We start from the raw sequence: 17,607 nt of genomic DNA, 5'->3' as shown, positions 1-17,607 counted from the left end.
AACAAAAAGGCAGGCTCTAGCAGATGATTTGGATAGTTTTATAAGGAAAAAGTGGGAGGCTAATAAATTAGCTAACTACGAATATGGAGCAGGATGCGGAAAGCTTCTTGCTTGGAAATCTCGTATTAACCAAACAAGAAAAATAATTAAGGACATTTTCAACTCAGACGGGGCAGGTCTGTCCAGAGTACTAAGATAGAACAAGCATTTGAGTCCTCTTTTCAAGATTTGTACACCGAGGATCAGTTAGCCACAGAGTCCTAGGTTAAAGATTATGTTAATAGCTTAGCATTGCCCTTACTTGCAGACGACCAAGCCAAACGATTGAACCAAAATATCTTCCTAGAGGAAGTTAAGGCGGTAGTGAAGAATTTAAAATTAGGTAGTGCCGCGGGGGTAGATGGTATTCCCAATGAGTTTTATATATCCCTCGCTGAGGACATCGTCCAGGTCTTGGCAAAACTGATTGACAGCATTTTTTCCGATTACCAATCTACCCCAAAGTCATGGGATGAAGCAGCTGTTAGTCTAAATTTGAAACCTAATAAAGATCCTAAAAGGTGCGAGTCTTACAGACTGAACTTTGATTATAAAATCTATGCACAAATTTTTGCTAGGACATTGGAGCCTGCGATAGGCTCATTGGTCCAGGTCTATTAGAAGGGTTTCATCAAAGGTCGCCAACTACACGATCTAACACATGAGCTGATAGGCGCAATTGATATAGCCTCAGCGAACAATCTACCTCTCACCATCTTTACGTTCAACGCTGCCAAGGCCTTCAATAGGGGAAGCTGGCCCTTTCTATGCCATATGATCTATTCTTTTGGGCTAGGGGAAAAGTTTTTTAGGGCTATTAGAACTATTTATAAGACACCTACTGCGAGGATTGTGGTTAAAGGGAACCTCAATAACTAAATTAAGCTGGAGCGAGGAACAAGACAGGGCTGCCCTCTCTCGCCATTGCTCTTTGACCTATATATCGAGCCCCTAGCATGCAACATCAGGGCCAGCCAAACCTTTACACCACTCCAATTTAATAAAATTTTAATTTTGCCAAAATGTACATTTATCTTTGATGCAATCCCTCTATCCTTTAGTCTTAAAACAATAAAAGCACTGCAAGGAGAAATATCCAGTTTTGTCTGGTCCTGTAAGGGAGTGAGGATCGCATGGAAGAAACTGCGGAGTCCGAAGTTAGAAGGTGGTATTGCAAGCTCTGACTTCCGTTTTTATTGCTGGACCTTCCAGCTAAAAAATGCAAGATCTCTTCTATTTCGACTCATCATGCTTTCCTCCCTTCCTCCAAGCTATAAAGAAAAATCTGCCCTTGGATGACGATGGCTTTCTTTTCAAGTCTGGACATCCTACATTTTTTAAGAAAGTCAAACTGTCTTGCGCACTATCAGGGAGCTCTGGTATCAGGTCGGAAGGATTCTGAAGATTCCATATTCCAGTGCGGGTGGCCCCATTTAGAATTCCCCAGGCACTCATGTGCCTTAAGGACAGTCTGACTGTTCCGTTGAAAGAAGAAGGAATTGACAAATGGGGACAACTTTTGCATAACAAGTTACTCCCTTGGGAATGTTTAAGTAATAACACGAATCAGAGGATTTCTAGGTTTAAATTTGATCAATTATCAAGTTGGGCTGCCAGTTTAGGTAAAGATGAGTAAGGAAATGAAGACTGAAAACATTCTGCTTGTGCCCCTCTACCTACGTAAAGAAGTTTCCAAATGGTACTGGATGCAGGTAAAAGGGGACCTACCACCAATGCCTATGGAGGAGCCCTGGAGGAGAGACCGGTCATCGGCCGATAGAACACTCTTATGGCAAGTATTGATGCACACTTTATGGGCTGTTAAAGCTGCTCCTCTCAGAAGGAATCAACTATTCACATTTCAGAGAGCATATTGAACACCTAAAACGCTATCAAAGTTAGGAGGCGAAAGTGCTAAGGCCTGCTTGAAGTGTGCCTCTGTGAATGCGGATGATTTGCATCTGTCCCGGCAGTGTCCCCAATCCGGGGCTTCTGGCAAGACGCTGGTAAGACGATCTTGGAGGTTCTGGGGAAAGAAATTGAGGTAAGCTCTGCCCTAGTTATGTTTGGGGTTTTACCAGGAGAGAGCGATAATTGTAAACTTACACCCCTACAAGTACATTTATTATTCATTTTAATTCTCCTGGCAAGAAGAGAAATTTGTTTAAAATGGGTATCGCTTCTGCCCCCGGTGCTTATGGACTGGGTTACTTCAGTTAATAGAGTTAATAAGCTGGATCATGGTTGTCTCTCTAAAAAAAGAACTAGATTTTGGGTGGCTTGGGAGGTCTGTGCCAATAAGTTGTACAATATAATTCCCTAAATTGGTCCTATGATTATGAAATAAGTGGGACTATGGCAAGGAGATCAATCTTTGGTAAGATCGCTATGTTCCCCTTCTTTTCGCCTACGCATATTGGGGTTGGCCCTTCAGGATTCCTGGAAGTGGCAAGGCAACAGTTAGAAGAATAGACCTCCCTCCATAGGAGCCTTTATTGAGCCTGTACTCTCCAAGAGACAATTACTTATATATGAATGAGGACTTAGAAAAAAAAAATAATGCCTTCACTAAACCAAGAGGCAGTTGTTATGTGTACACTCTGGGTGGCCTAGGTTATTATACATGAAACTACATTATTTATTAAATCGAACACAAGGGAATGTTTTGTACAGTGCAATTCTTGAACTCCAGCATTTCAAGGGGCTCTCGTATGTGAATGAAGAAAAAAGAGGCAAAGTAAAATAAAACAATTGCCTGGGATCACTTAATTTGGTCACGTGGGCAGTGGAGCTTCATCCCAGGTTTTCTGGCTTCACATCTTGAAATTCAGCCACTAGATAGGTATCTATTTCACACTCATTTAAACATCAAAAGTTAATACTCAATCTTTAATTCTTGATGCATGAGGTCAGAGCATGAGTGGCAGACAGAAGTCACATGAAGGCTCTGTTTGTTTTGGGCTCAAGGAGCGCCTTGACCTGAGAGAGTCCTCAGGCTTGAGCCTTCAGTGGATCACCCACCTGTGAGACCATAACAATTAAGGGGACGAAAGGATCGGAAGAATACAATTTCCAAACAATTTGGTGAAGCAGGAATACCAGCACCACAGTGCAGGGCTGCTTGTTACAAGATTCATAATCTTCTCACTACACCATATTTTAGTGAGTGGACCATGAGGAGTGGGTAAACTTACGTGATTGTTAGTTACAGGCCCATTTACTTATTCTCAGAGTTTAGTTTAATCCATCTTTTTTTTTTTTAAAACCCACAAATTAGTTACAGGCCCATTTACTTATTCTCAGAGTTTAGTTTGATCTATCTTTTTTTTTTTTTAAACCCACAAATGAGTAAAAAAAAAAAAAAAAAAAAAGGAAGAGAAATATGTTCAGAAGGTGATTACCCAAGAGCACACGATTTGTCAAAACAGGAGATGCTGTAATTAAAGACACTGCTACAGGTTCCATTGCTTCCATTTTGCTCATTACACTACTGGGTGTGAGTAGTTCTGATGTTGAGACTCCGACTACTTTCACCAAAGAAATATCACTGAGCTGTGGAACTTGCCCAGACTTTAAATAGAGTTCACCCGCAGAATATTTTGGCAAAGTGGTAAAGCCAAGATTAAATATCACATAGCCTTGTGTGATGGCTAAACCTTCCACCTTATCCCCTTGGATATTTAGGTCTTCCCACCTCCGTGGATTGCACACCTTGTTTGAAGGGTCTTTGTCAAGGGTTTTTTCTAGCACTTGCGGCCTAAACGGAGCCTGTTCCTAGGCACTTTTAATGTTTCAGGGAAAACAACAAGAATATAAAAAGATTGTAAGGCCCCAAGATTCCATTTCACTCCAATTCAATAATGAAGTAATTTCTTTTGTACACTTGACTCTCCAAACGTAGTGATAGCAAGAAGAGAAGGCTTACCCCAGGGTATGGGAGAGGGACAGTGATTCAGATGCCGCATAATACAGTATTGTCAAATCTATGACTTCTGTAAATTAGAGCCTTAATTTAGAAGTCAATATGGAATAAAACCCACAAAATACCTCCACGACTCAGTGTCCACACCATGTACATGCTTCGCATCCCCTACGACCAACTTACAGCCCCTAACCCTGCTAGCATCAATGCGGCCCTTGGTTACATCAAAGACAGTTGTTTTGGCCCCTGGGAAAATGATTACCTGAATCCATGCCTTAGAAGCAGACAATCTATCACAAATCCACACTGTGGTACTGCAAACTGTCACTGCTGCAAGGAGTGGGCTTACTTAAACAAGGGACAAAATAGGACCATTTCTGCTTCTAAACACCCACAAAGTTTGCCTGTGCTGCAAGATGGGTTGCAACAGCCGACAGTAGCAGAAGATGATGCCTGTGGAATAACTTTTGAACTTCCAATACTGTTGGTGGAACTCATGTGCTGAGTAATCTAATTTCGGACAATGCAGAGTCGCACAACCATTCTTAAACATCGAGCAGTTTGGCAACAGACTCAACCAAAGCCTTGCTGAAAGTCAAAAGGGGGAGAAAAGTAGATGGCCAAGGCTGACAGATTTCAGTAGGTGAATTTGTTTTATCAGTCAAAAGAGGAATTTCAAACACTTCAGCAGCTCTTCTAAGGACTACACCAGGAGGAACATGTGGAAAATTAATGGCTAAAGCAGGTGATTAAGGATGCTGGTGTCATATGTCCAGATATACATTGCATCAGTAGAATGTGGAGAAAGTAAACTGTCCTCCTCCATATTATCCTTGTCGTGAAAAACTGCATCAGTCATCTGAATGACACCAGAATCCTCGCCGAAAACGACTTCCACCCTCTGAAATTGGCATGGAGTCGGTGCGGCTGCAGGGACACATAGCTGAGCATTAGTGATTGTATAGCAAACAAATAGAAGAAACTCTATACAATCAAAGATTTTGATCCAGGACTAGTGCCAGCTGATTCAACGTCTATGATAAACCGGTTGGGACACTAATAGAGCAACATTCAGTAAGGTCGTCGGCAGAAAAACTAAAGCATAGCCTGACTCAAAGCATGCTGACACAAAGTAGGATCAGTCATTAAAGGCCCCTGTTGCCCAGAGTTAAAAGTCAAGGAAACTTAGGCAACAGCTGCTCAAAAATCAGACTGAGCTATGAAGAAGACTAAGATTGAGTGGGGTTCGATGAACAAAGTGTGTATGACCTCCCTTGTCAGTAGGAGTGTCTGGAAGACAAAGCCTTCACTTATATTTTTTGTGCTTTTTCATCAGACGTGTCATTAGATCTCCTTGAACAGGATGACTGTGATCAGAATCACTTTTGGAATCCTGAAGTCTTGGGTAGCAACATTGTGGCTACATTACCAGATTATTTTAGTATTAATTGAAGAAACATTCTTTACAGAAACCGCTGAAAATCAGTAGGAGCAGGGCTCTGGATGAGTGTTCAAGCGTTCAGAACACAAGAAAACTGATGTTGGCGCCCTTATGAGGCTGTGTATCGTCATGCCTAGGGTGGGATGGGCTTATGACAGAGGCGGATGGCACCATCTATCAGTACACAGAAGCTATTAATCAGGAATACAATTTGAAGGTAGGTGTGATACGATCCTAGTCAATACTGTTTATTAACTGGGCCTTCTACATTGACTACAAACTGAGTTTTCTGAGCTTAACAACATCCCTTTTAAAGGAGCCCTGTATGGACGGTTCGAGGGCACTGGAGTAGTACACCTGATGCCCTTATGAAAAAGCAGGGTGATCTTGCAAGGAAGGACTCCGAGGAAAGAAAAATAGGAACTCTGTGACTGAATGAACTTGGGTGAGAAGCAGAGGTCACTACAAGTTCTTCCTTATTTAGAACTTTTATAGGTGTTTTCCCATTTACCCTGTTAGTTTCACACCTACCTTCTCTTTGCTTGGTGATTCTCCTCCTATGTATTACCTTTTCCCTTACTTGGTTCATGTTCCCTTTATACTGTTATCTTTCTGCTTCTAGAACTTCATTATTTCTAGTCTCTACCTTTTTACCATTCTCCATAACCCTTCTTGTCAACATCCTCTGCTTTTAATGATCTTCTCCTCATTTAACACTCTTTTAAATTTCAGGTGTTTCTCACTTCATAGTAGGAGCCTCTCTTAGAGGTTTACTCCAAACTTACGCTGCCTTCTACCATGTGATGAGATAGAAAGCAAGCATCTGAGATTGGAGCGGCATCACTGACCATACCGCATTGACAGCAAAAACCTATGCATGCAGTACGAGCTAATTGGCTTTCACATGAGTTCTTGCCTATACCCACATTCAGTAAACCAATGTAATATGGGGGCTAGTGATAAGGACAGAATAGGATCTAACGTCTAAATATAAATACAATAATAAATACCTATCACATCAGACGATTAGGCCCAAAAACAGGCAGTGGGTCGGTCATTTGGTGAAGGCAGCACCTGGGGCCTAAAATGCTATTTCGCTAACATTATGTGCCCCAAAAACCAGAACTTAGTTACAGCAGCTGTCTGTGGGTGATGAATACAGTCAAAGAGAAATGGGCAGAAATTGAAATGTTCAAGTTTTGAATCTTAAAATTGTAACCAATCTGTAACCATACAAAAATCTGTTTTACCTTTTGGTAAAGCTAAATGCAACTTGGACAGACTGGCAATACTTGTTAATGGTCTACAAACATACATTTTATAGTTATAACAAACATGGATCACAATAGGTAGCAGAATTTAAATATTTATTTTTAAACCATTTAAAATCCCCCAAAACATTGAAATAAGCTTAATCTATAAACAGATTTACAAGAGAAACAACTACATAAGATATAGGAGCACTACAGTTTGTGCCTGTGATGAGGTTATTTTATAAAGCTTCAGATCAACCTTATTTACAACCTTTGCTGCTTTTACACTTATAAAAATATGCTTTAATCCATAACATTATTGTCTTCAAAAACTATTTTCAGAACTATTTTTCTCTCAGATATAAATTGTAATTGAGTTTGTTATATAGCAGATGATATTTTAAACAAATGTTTCTTTAAAATTAAAACAAGTTAAAAGTAATTTTTACAGTGTAGGCACCATTGAAAATAATTGTCCTTGGCATTTCTAACCACACCATTTTTCGCAAGTGTCCCATTTATAAAAACACTGTAATGGCAAATTTTTACTAAAAATTCAGTACTCAACACCATTACTGTTTCAATATTTGGCAGATACATTTCAGAATATTTTAAAATGTCTTGTGCAAAAACAAAATGTGAAGGTCTGAACTATAAAATAAACACACCCAGCCTTTATATAAAAAAAAATGTACACCAACAATGCTAAAACTTTGAAGTACTGAAATACATTCCCAGCTCAAATTTTTAGCACAATATACATACTGGGATGACAAATGATATGACCCATCTAGCAGTACCATAAATATATAATCAAAAGCAAGTTTACAGTCAATTTGTATAAAGGAAATAAAATTGTCTTACTGCCCAGTGCTATTTTGGTGAAATAATATCTAGAGGTTACTTGCATAATGCTCAAACATATTTAATTTACACTTTGACAAAATTAACAATGATGATGCTGTGTATTCAAGGGAATTATTTTCTAAATATTTTACAAGGTAAGAAACCACCAGTAGGAGCGGAATTGTGTTACTACTGTCTATCCTTACCTGCTTGCTTGGTATTGGTCACATAATGCAGGATGTTAAAGCTTCCCTCAAGCATGCCATTTACAATAGTTAAATAATTACACTGAGTCTAACCCTCTCCCATTATTGCCAAGAAGATCCAAAAATATTGCTTTAAATTTGCTAATCAAAAAGAATGTAATTGACAACTTTGAAAACTCCTGATGCATATATGTTCTACATCAAATTGCCTCATTTTACCTGCAAAACATTAAGATACAGTGCTCTCATACATGTATAAATCATTGAGCTGCCTAATGTTTCATCAATTGAAAATTAAGTAATATTCATGCAGGCATAAATGTTTAAGAAACATGCCATGTTATTTTTATTGGACACTCCGCATTGCTTTCTAAAAAATGACTTCATATTATGTTTATGGACATAACTTGTTATTGATTCACAAAATCTGAACAGAAGCTTATCAGCAATACAAAAGACCTGCACGTTCCATGAAGGTACTATGCGACAAAGATCACAGCAATATACTGTACTTGTACACCTTACTAATTTAGCCATTGTTACCCAAAAGCAAATCTACATGTTGACATGACCAACTAAACAAAGGTGAAATGAACATATTAAAATGAAGCAGTCTTTACAAAATAATTTCCTGAAAATATAAAAACATTTACACCATCACAAAGTTGTTGAGCAGATTTTTCCAAACTTTAAATCGTCATCATCCTCATAGTCCACAATAGGTTTGCAAAGATCCAAAAGGCACAAGGAGCTCATGAGCTAAGCACTGCCAAGCTTGAAGTAGTTTTGGTGGGTTTCACTGGGTCCATAAAAACAGTGGAGTACTTTGAGATAGATTATTTTGAAGAGTCGTTAACAGAAAATCTGGAACAAAGAACGAAAAGGTTAGTATTAATAACATGTATAAATGATATCAGACTTACTTTTAACATAAGAGTAAGCGTTAGTGAAGTCCATTTCTTATTAGCTGAAATTATCAAACTTATTAAATTGGAAAGGCCTGAGCCGCAGGGAGTGCAAAAGCACTCCGCTGCACCAAATCTCGCCCGCCAGTTACTAGTTGTCAGTCTTTTTCTCTCTCTAGACCCAAGACCAGAGGAAGAGGATTTCAATGGTCAAATTGTCTGGATGAAAAAGAGACTATGGAGAACGAATATAATAGTCACGGCAGTGAGACACCTGCAATTCCTCCAAACGCTCAGGGAAACTGACAAGCAAAACACTTTAAAGGTGAATTCACCCTAATCAATTTCAACAGCCTCATCAAATAGGTTTTTCAGCATATTTGTGGCTAAAAAAGTGAGGATCTCTAGCTTTTTTGTACAAAACAGCAGTCCACCCCAAGTTGGTGCCACAAAGATGATATGAGGACATGACACTGAAAAGCAGAAGGCCACTTTGGACTTCTGCGCAGGTCTACAGCCTAGGTACATCTTTAAAAACTAAATGTATTTGATATTAAATCAACATGACACGGTACAATTCTAAAAGAACTGATGCAAACAAAATGCTTGATTCCCAAACTGTGGGTCGCACGCCAATTTGTGGTGGGTAGCGAAAGTCCAAGCAATAAATAATGATGCCGTTAAATTTTGCATTTATATAGTCCCATTTGCTGTGCTATATAACAGAAGTCCTTGTCAGGCTATGTCTTCGACAATTTTCTGCTTATTTTTATAACATGAGGATTGGTGTTTAAATGATCCTCATGTTTGAGAAAGAAAAGTAAAGTGAATTATGTGATACCTTTCGGATACCAGGCAGCAGGCACACATCGCGAGGACCACTAGACCACCAGGCTATCCACGGGACGCTGACGCTGTTTGTTCCCCTCGCCGCCACTTACCAACGCTGGCCGCAGTGGGGGAGGGGGGGGGGGGGGGGACACTACAGCTCCCGGCAGCCTTTGCTTCGCACAGGACCTCCTTCCGGCCAGTTCCGCGCCCGGAGGCGCTACATAATCAGAGGCTCCCTCCGCGTCGCGGGACGCGCGCGGGCGACGCCGGGCAGAGGGCGGGCCGTCTGTGGCCGTCAGGGGCTGCAGGAGGCTGGGCTGGGCCCCCCCTCTAAATCGCTGGTATTGATGCTTCGAACACTAATCAGGTACTGTCATTGAGTAGCAGCGTCATCCACCCCCTGTTGTGGTTTCGGACTGGGTTGTGTCTATTGATCATTTCTTGCATTAGCTGCCCTACATATGTAAGGTGTTCTTGTGTCTGGAACCCTCTTCCTTGTTACTTGCTTGTTTCAGCCATTTATATTTGTTGCTTACTGTACACTCTACCGGGGTTTGTGTTGTCCTGCCTCACGGTCTGCCCCTGTACTACTAATGTCAACTCGTTCAGGCAAAAGTCTGAGGGGGAACGTGGGGGGCATGGCGGGAACCATGGATCAGTTTATTACCCGTGTGGCCAATGTCATTGACAAAGAAATATCTATGGCTGAGCGGCGGCTATCCGGAAGCCCATTTGGTGATAGACGATCCTCGATTGGCCCGATAGCTCAGATACCTTCACCGGAACATGCTTTGGTCCCACTCTCGCACCCTCTTGCCCCCTCTCCTCTGGACCATCCTCGTGTGGCGGCCTTGAGAGCCAATATAGAAGGGCTTGAAAATCTGTCGGATACGGCACTTAATGCCCAAAGTTATGTGACCCCAGTTGTAGCAGTAAGCAAGTCAGCCACTTCTATTTCCCATTTGGCTGACCCTACCACTCTTCCAACTACACCTAACCCGGCGTCTATCATGGTGCAGGCGGATATCCACCCAGCCCCCCTAAAGTCTAGAAGACTCACCACCTTACAGAAAAATAGATTCTCTAAAACTTGTAAAAAGAAGAGGCGGGCGGCTGTTAGCAGGGGCTTTTCCAATAAGGCAACAGGTGGGGAATCTAGTTTACTCCAGGAAGATAAAGAAGAGGGCACCGTTGAGGGGAATGCAACCTTTGCCCTCAATACTCAAATTGTTGGTAGTTTAGAGCCCCCATCCTCAGATTCACCCCTGGCAAAAAAAATGGAGGAAATAATGAAATCTTTACTTTTGCCAGTATTAGATCAAATTAGAGGGTTATCTGAGCGAATGGACAAAATGGAGCAGACAACCCTAGATAATTTTTTCTCATTGAAATCTTTTATAAAAGTGCAGCTAAAATCTAGGGATGACAGCTTGGGTGGGGGCTCTGCCAAAAAGGTGACGTCTACTGCCCGACACAATTTAGCTCCTACAGTTGACAAACCAGTAGTTTTGGAGGTGATTAATCACAATTCGCTCTCTACGGCGCTTGCCGCTGGTACTTCCAGCACCATCGGCCTGTCCTTCCCTAAGCCGGCTGAGAAACTTAAATCCCCCAAAGCTACAACCAACAACTAGGGCAAAAAAACTGTTTGTCCCCCTGCATTGGCTAGTGTAGGTGAGGGTAATTCTACTAGTACTGCTATATCTCCACTAGCTGATAGCGCTTTAGTGATCCCAACTTCCAACTCATCGGAAAATGCAAAAGCCCATGTGATGCATCCAGGGGAGGCCCCTCCCGGTGGGAGAAACTCTATTATTAATCTTCCCCCTGAGTGCAAGCCCTATGTAGTCGTTTTGACCGGGGTTCCCGCCCTTAGTTCAGGCAAGAAAGAGTCCTATGCTGAACTGTTTAATAAGACCTTATTTTGGCTCAAAGAAAACAGACCTCTGCCCGAGTTTTGGGGGGGGGGGGCAGGATATTACACGTACGTAGAGTCGGTTGGATTGGTTCTAGGGAAAAAGTTATTTCTGGCGATTGTATTATAGTGAATTTTGAAGATCCAAGGATTGCCAGTTTTATATGTAGTGAACCCATAAAGGAACATAGCCTAGTAGGAAGCTTGGGTTCAATTGGCACTTGTGACCTCAGCTATTTTTATCCCCCAATTTTCCCAATGCAGACCGGAACCTATATGAGGGAAGGTCGGGACTGTAGATATATTGGTGGCTGTATTTCTCAATTCAGCCTATTCAATAATGGTCCTGGCCATTTGCAGGGTCGATTGCGGAAAGGTTATTGACAGGTAATTTCCCCTATACGCGAGCTATACGCTGAACCATCTGGGGAGCCTTTAATAGAAAGTTAACCCCTTGGAGAGCTGCAGGTGAACTCTTCAATCACTATTCTTTCTCCTCCTTCCCCTACGCCTAGGGGATACTCACAGGCGTTGTCCCAACTTAGCGGGGAGACGCCTGTTGAAAATTTGCGAACTTCTCCTACTGTGGTATCACCTGTCGGCGATAAGGATATTGCCATGGATTGTACTCTCACTACAGGAGCATTGGCTTTGGGGCACGGAGAGATTCCCAGCATTCCCCTGAAGGTAGTAAGCTGGAACATTGCCGGCTTAGCCCGGAATATAACTATCCCAGACTGGAACACATTTATCGAATCCTTTTCGATTTGTTTGTTCCAGGAAACCTGGTGCATGGACCCACAATATAAGCTGGGATACACTACTTATTTTGCACCAGCTGTTCGACCGAACGGAGGCAAAGGGCGCCCCTCCGGAGGACTGTTCCCCAGACCTTTTGAGACTATCAGTAAGAGGCCCGTCTGGTGGAGGAGTGCTTGAAATATTCAATATCTGTTAGAAGCACTAGAGGTGGTCTATCTATTCTTGCCCCATCTGGTATCGACGAGGAACTCAAGCGCTGTGGTCCAGATTCCCTTGTCTTATTAGCTGGGGATTTTAACTGCACATTCGAACCTCTTGCTGTGGAAGATGTGCTGGGCATTGGTGAGGATGATGCAAGGAGAGGCATACCTCCGTTGTCAATCACTCCTATTAGAAGATGGACCCAAAATGCAATAGACCTTAATGCTCTTTGCCTGGAGTATGGTCTTAGAGCAACTAATGGTAGATCCAAGTCAGACCAAATGGGGGCACATACGTTTAATAGAATAGGGCAGTCCTCTAGGATTGACTACATTATGCCGAATTTTCGGATGTGGCCTTTCCTGGTGGATATGGAGGTTCGGCCTTCTATTGATAGTGATCATAATCCTCTAATCCTGTCTCTGTCCCCACTTTGGAAGGGTTGGTCTCCTCTCCAAACCCCGCATATGTGGAAAACAACCCATGAAGTGCGCTCCTCCAATTGCGGTAGGCGCCTGAAATGGAAAAATATTATTGGTAATGAGGCCAAGATGTTCGAGGTACAATCTGTGATGGCTAATATTACACTCTGCCTAGATTCCCCCTCATTCAGTGCGCAAGAGGTACCTGCAGTTTTTAAACGAACCACAAAGGCTATAGGTGAACTATTCATAGCCCCCATTGGTGGGAAGAGGGCCAACAAGAGTGGCGGCAGGAAGGGTCCTGCTGGGTGGTTTTCAGCTGCATGTCGTATGGCCAAACGGGAACTCCTAAAGGCAGTAAAATCTAAGATTAGAGTTCTGATTTGTGCCGCGAGGGGTAATTATAGGAGGGTATTATCAAAGGCAAAGTCAGATTGGGAAGACCAGTTTTGGTGTGACCTGAAGGCTGCAAGTCTTAGGAAGGATGCAAAGGGTTTTTGGGACCTACTTAGAAACAGAGAGAGACCTGTGGATACATTGATCACCTATAACGTACCCGAGAGTGCGTGGGTTATCCATTTCTCCCAACTCTATTCAATGACCCAGGACCAGGGGGAAAGCTTGAGAATATGCCACCCTTATGCACATTCTCAGTCTATGGATGAGCTTGTGTTCACACCCAAGGAAGTGGTGGAGGCGATTAATTCCCTTACGCCCAATAAAGCTGCTGGTCCGGATGGGATTCCAGATTTGCTACGCATCAATCCTGAGGAATGGGGAAAACTCATCTCCGCCCTATTGAATTCCAGTCTCGAAGGGGCATCCCTGCCGACCTCTTGGAAGGGTGCTGAGGTCGTTCCTATTTTTAAAAAAGGCTGTCGTAACGACCCAGCTAATTATCGCCCAATAAGCCTGTTAGATACCTCACAAAAAGTGGCAGGAAAAGTGGTTTTGGCAAGGATATTGCAATGGGTAGAGGAAAAGGGCATTCTCTCAGGCTGGTTTTAGAACAGGCACGGGGACAATAGAGCAATCTTTTCGCCTTTTGATGCTATACTGGAAAGTGGTTCTACTGGGCAAAGGCAGTCTGTATCTTGCTTTTATTGACCTACGGACTGCCTTTGACCTAGTTCCCCGTAGCCAACTATGGAGTGTGCTCAGCGAACAGGGTATACCACCTTATTTGCTGAGTTTGTTGATAAACCTCCATTCTGATAATTTTGCCCAGATTAGGTGGGGAAATCAGGGACAAAAAACAGCTCGTATACCAGTAAATAGAGGGGTACGCCAGGGTTGTGTTCTTGCCCCCACTCTGTTCTCATTGTATGTCAACGGAGTGGTGGAGCATCTGCTACAACATCCTGCAGATGCACCAACCCTGGCCGGTAGAAGAATACCTACCCTTCTATTTGCGGATGACACCCTTCTGATTTCCAAAACCCCGGCGGGCTTGCAGAGTCTATTAACCAACTTCAAGTCTTTTTGCGATGTGAGAGGGTCAGCTATCAATACAGCTAAGACCAAGTATTTGGTCCTTAACCCCCCGAAAAGGTTGGCCAAACCACCATCTCTGGACTCTGTTACCCTCGAAAGAGTGTCAGAGTTCGACTATCTTGGTATCCGCCTCTGCGATTCCATGAGATGGAAGTGTCACCATCAAAAGATGTTGTTGACCCATAAGAGGGTGGTGGGTGCCTTGCTTAAGGAACACCGTGCTTCATCCCTGAAACCCATTGCTCCTGTCCTTGATATATATAGGGCAAGGGGGGTTAGCGCAGCTCTTTATGGGGCGGAACTTTGGGGCGTCCATAAGGTTGACCACTTGTCCCGCTCAGAAAATAAATTCCATAAAGATCTTATGGGGCTCCCTTATAGTACCCCAACTCTTCCACTGCTTTTGGACCTGGGCACTCGGCCAATCAGCGATCAGGCTAGGCTCCGCCCTCTCCTCTTATGGGCGCGAATATGGAGAACACCTGAACTATCCAGCTATGCGGATGGCCTTAACGAGGTGCTGGGGTTATCAGGCTGGTCCAAGATCTTCTGGCTGAGGGAGGTTAAGCGTCTCCTTGTCTGCCTTGGTCTTGGCGAGGCCTGGACCAATAGAACTGCACCCCCTAAGTCTGAGCTAAAAAAGATTTATTTGAGCTGGGTGGCGGGCATCAGAAGCAGCAATGTCAATCTGTGCAGGTCCACTCTGGATTTTCTTTTGGTCAAAGAAATTTACTTCTGTGAACCTTACCTGGATGTCATCTCTAATCGTAAAGACAGGGCCCTATATTTTCAATTTAGAATAGGTTTACTCCCTGTGGGAGAATTAACTTCCAGGTGGAAAGTCCCATCTCAAACAACTTCCCTTTGTCCATTTTGTGATAAGAGGTCTGAGTCTGTTCCCCACTTTTTGTTTGAATATCCAGCCTACGCAGCCCCCCGGAGTAGGTGGCTAAAACCGCTTTGTAGAGAACTTGGTACCAGACATTGCATAGAAGCCCTACGAATATTAAAAAATGATCCAAGGCCCTTCTTTGCTTGTGGTTTAGCCAAGTTCCTAGGATGGGCTTGGCGCATTAGGTCATCTAGGCTTTTGTATGTTGTTTAATCTGTTTTTTAATCCGATATTTTTATCTGTTTTTAGCTAATTTATTGGCATCAGTAGTAGTATGAACTGTGTGTCTATTTTTCCATGCACTGATTCCTTTTTATCTTTTTATTGTACAATGTTGTAATTTTGCTTTTTAAGATATATTCATATCGAAATAAAGCCTCTTTGACTGACTGACTGACTGATAATGTTGCCGGGTTACAAAGTATGAAAGCAACGGTTGTAGGATGTTATTTGTTGTAACTAAACATGTAAATACCTGTAAATGAACTGTATAGATTCAGCAGTAAGGGAATAAAAGGAATCACTTTTTTGTAATTTTAGGGTTCGCTGGAAATAGATTTTAATAGGATGGAAAGTATCAAGACACTTTACTTAGAAATGCACAAAAAATATTCACTTCAAACAAATTTCAAACATGATTGGTGTGCTTTAAAGTTTTATCAGTCAAAACTGTGTAAATTTAGAGCCTATTTCAATGGAAAATGTGCCTCCTGTAAATGTCAGTGTGGTGCCACACAATGCTTTAGTTCCTTTAAAAAAAAAAAAAAAAAAACACAAAGGCCACCTGCCTCATGTCCATTAAAGTTAGGAGTGTACCGAAACTTTCGTTCTGAAAAAATGGGTTATTGCTCTAAAAAGTTTAGGAAGCACTGAAACAACAGATCATAGTGCGACATTGTCACTCAACTGGGACATTCTGCTGTCTAAAGCCATGCCCATTTCAGTATATTTCTCAGTCATTATATTTACAATAGTAATGCCATACCAGAATAAAGTTAAGGATCCAGAAAACTGAAGCCTCCATAAGTAACACAGAGGGTCTCCTTTGTCTTTCCTACTGTTGCATCACACATAGCCCAACCCAAAGAATATTTGTGATGCACTGGTTTAACAGCATGCATTTGCCCCCAAGAAGTCTAGGGCAATATGGTATTATGAAGAGGCAGTGGATTCCTGAGCCCTTTGACATCTGATGAGCACCTACCAAGAGGTGTCAGTCTGATGCAATTGGTCTAAGTAAAGTCGCAAAGGACTCCAGATATTTTTAGTCATTGAAATTGGAGGCTAGAAATCTCTCACTCCTGTCATTACATTGTGCTAAATCTTCAAGCCAATCTGTTTTGCTCGGGGCAAATTGTACCACACCAGTTTCATGGCTATCCTTTTAGCTAACAGGACCACAATTGCACCCAGTCTTAACACCACAAGCGGCATCTTTTTAACATATCCAAGCTATACAATCAATGCTTGTAAATTATTGTGCAATCAATTAAGTCATTAATTGTCTCTATCATACCTGACCAACACGAGATTGGTTTGAGTTCACCAGTATATCCACTGTTAATCTAATTTAGACATTTCGGTCTACTTCCCAAGCTAGCCTACCATGTGCACCGATGCTAATGAAATGTAGAACACATAGCAGATAGTTTAGAAACTCACCTCGTAGCATCTGCAGACCAGATAACCTGGGTTAGTGGTGTAAAATCAGGTTAGTGGTGCAAAATCTTTAGGTGGGTCTGGGAACCCGGATAAGTGTTTTTACTGTACGACTCAATGTAGCATAAATTGATTACATAGGGACCGCAAAATCTCCAAATTCTCAGAGTCTACTAGTGTTAAGTCTCCCAACGAAGACTTATCTAAATGCTCAAATAGATATTCTTGACAGGGTTGATGAGCAAGACGTTCCGCAGTCAAGAATATGAGAGGGTTTTGTGCTATTGGAATCGTAGGAGAACATACAAGTAGAAATCTAACCCACTGGCTCAGTTTATTTAATTGAATCACAAGAAGAGGGGGCTCTTATATCCAAAGGAATGGAGCACCCAAAACCATAAAGTTAAAAAACAAATTTCCTTTGGATGAAAGGCAGATTCAATTTTCACACTATCATTTTATCATTCATACACACAACCTTTAAATTTTACACAAGTGAAGCACTTATAGATAATAAAATCATGTAAGTTTATTCTTCTATTCGTTCAATCAAATGACCTTAAACAATTTCACAAATATATTTATGATACACAATTATGTAGAATATAAAACCAATTTAAAAAATACATATAAAGTAAAAAGGAGAAAATAAAAAAAAGACAATACACTATGTCATTCCTGTGTTAATCAGGCTTGATTTGTAGCCAGCATACACAGACTGTGATGAACTCCAACGGAATGCTCGGGTCGTCGGAATAAGAGCCACGAACGAGGCATCTGATTGGGAGATAAAACTGAGAGTCGCCAGTAAAAACGTTT

General features: G+C 41.9%; 1 protein-coding gene across 2 annotated transcripts in view; it reads right to left on the bottom strand.

Annotated features, from left to right (window-relative positions):
- Nucleotides 1-6,755: 6,755 nt before the first annotated feature.
- STK26 (serine/threonine kinase 26) overlaps nt 6,756-17,607 on the bottom strand; it is a 191,262-nt gene continuing 180,410 nt past the window's right edge. For both annotated transcript variants that reach the window (XM_085607891.1, XM_085607890.1), the window contains exon 11: nt 6,756-8,571. In XM_085607891.1, coding sequence (XP_085464017.1) covers nt 8,544-8,571 — 28 coding nt within the window. In that variant the 3' untranslated portion in view covers nt 6,756-8,543. The remainder of the gene's footprint in view (nt 8,572-17,607) is intronic.

This window comes from Triturus cristatus, chromosome 5_2, assembly GCF_964204655.1.
Source record: "Triturus cristatus chromosome 5_2, aTriCri1.1, whole genome shotgun sequence".
Classification (NCBI taxonomy): Eukaryota; Metazoa; Chordata; class Amphibia; order Caudata; family Salamandridae; genus Triturus; species Triturus cristatus.
Note: the sequence above shows the minus strand (reverse complement) of the source record. Positions and strands in the feature narration are given on the sequence as shown.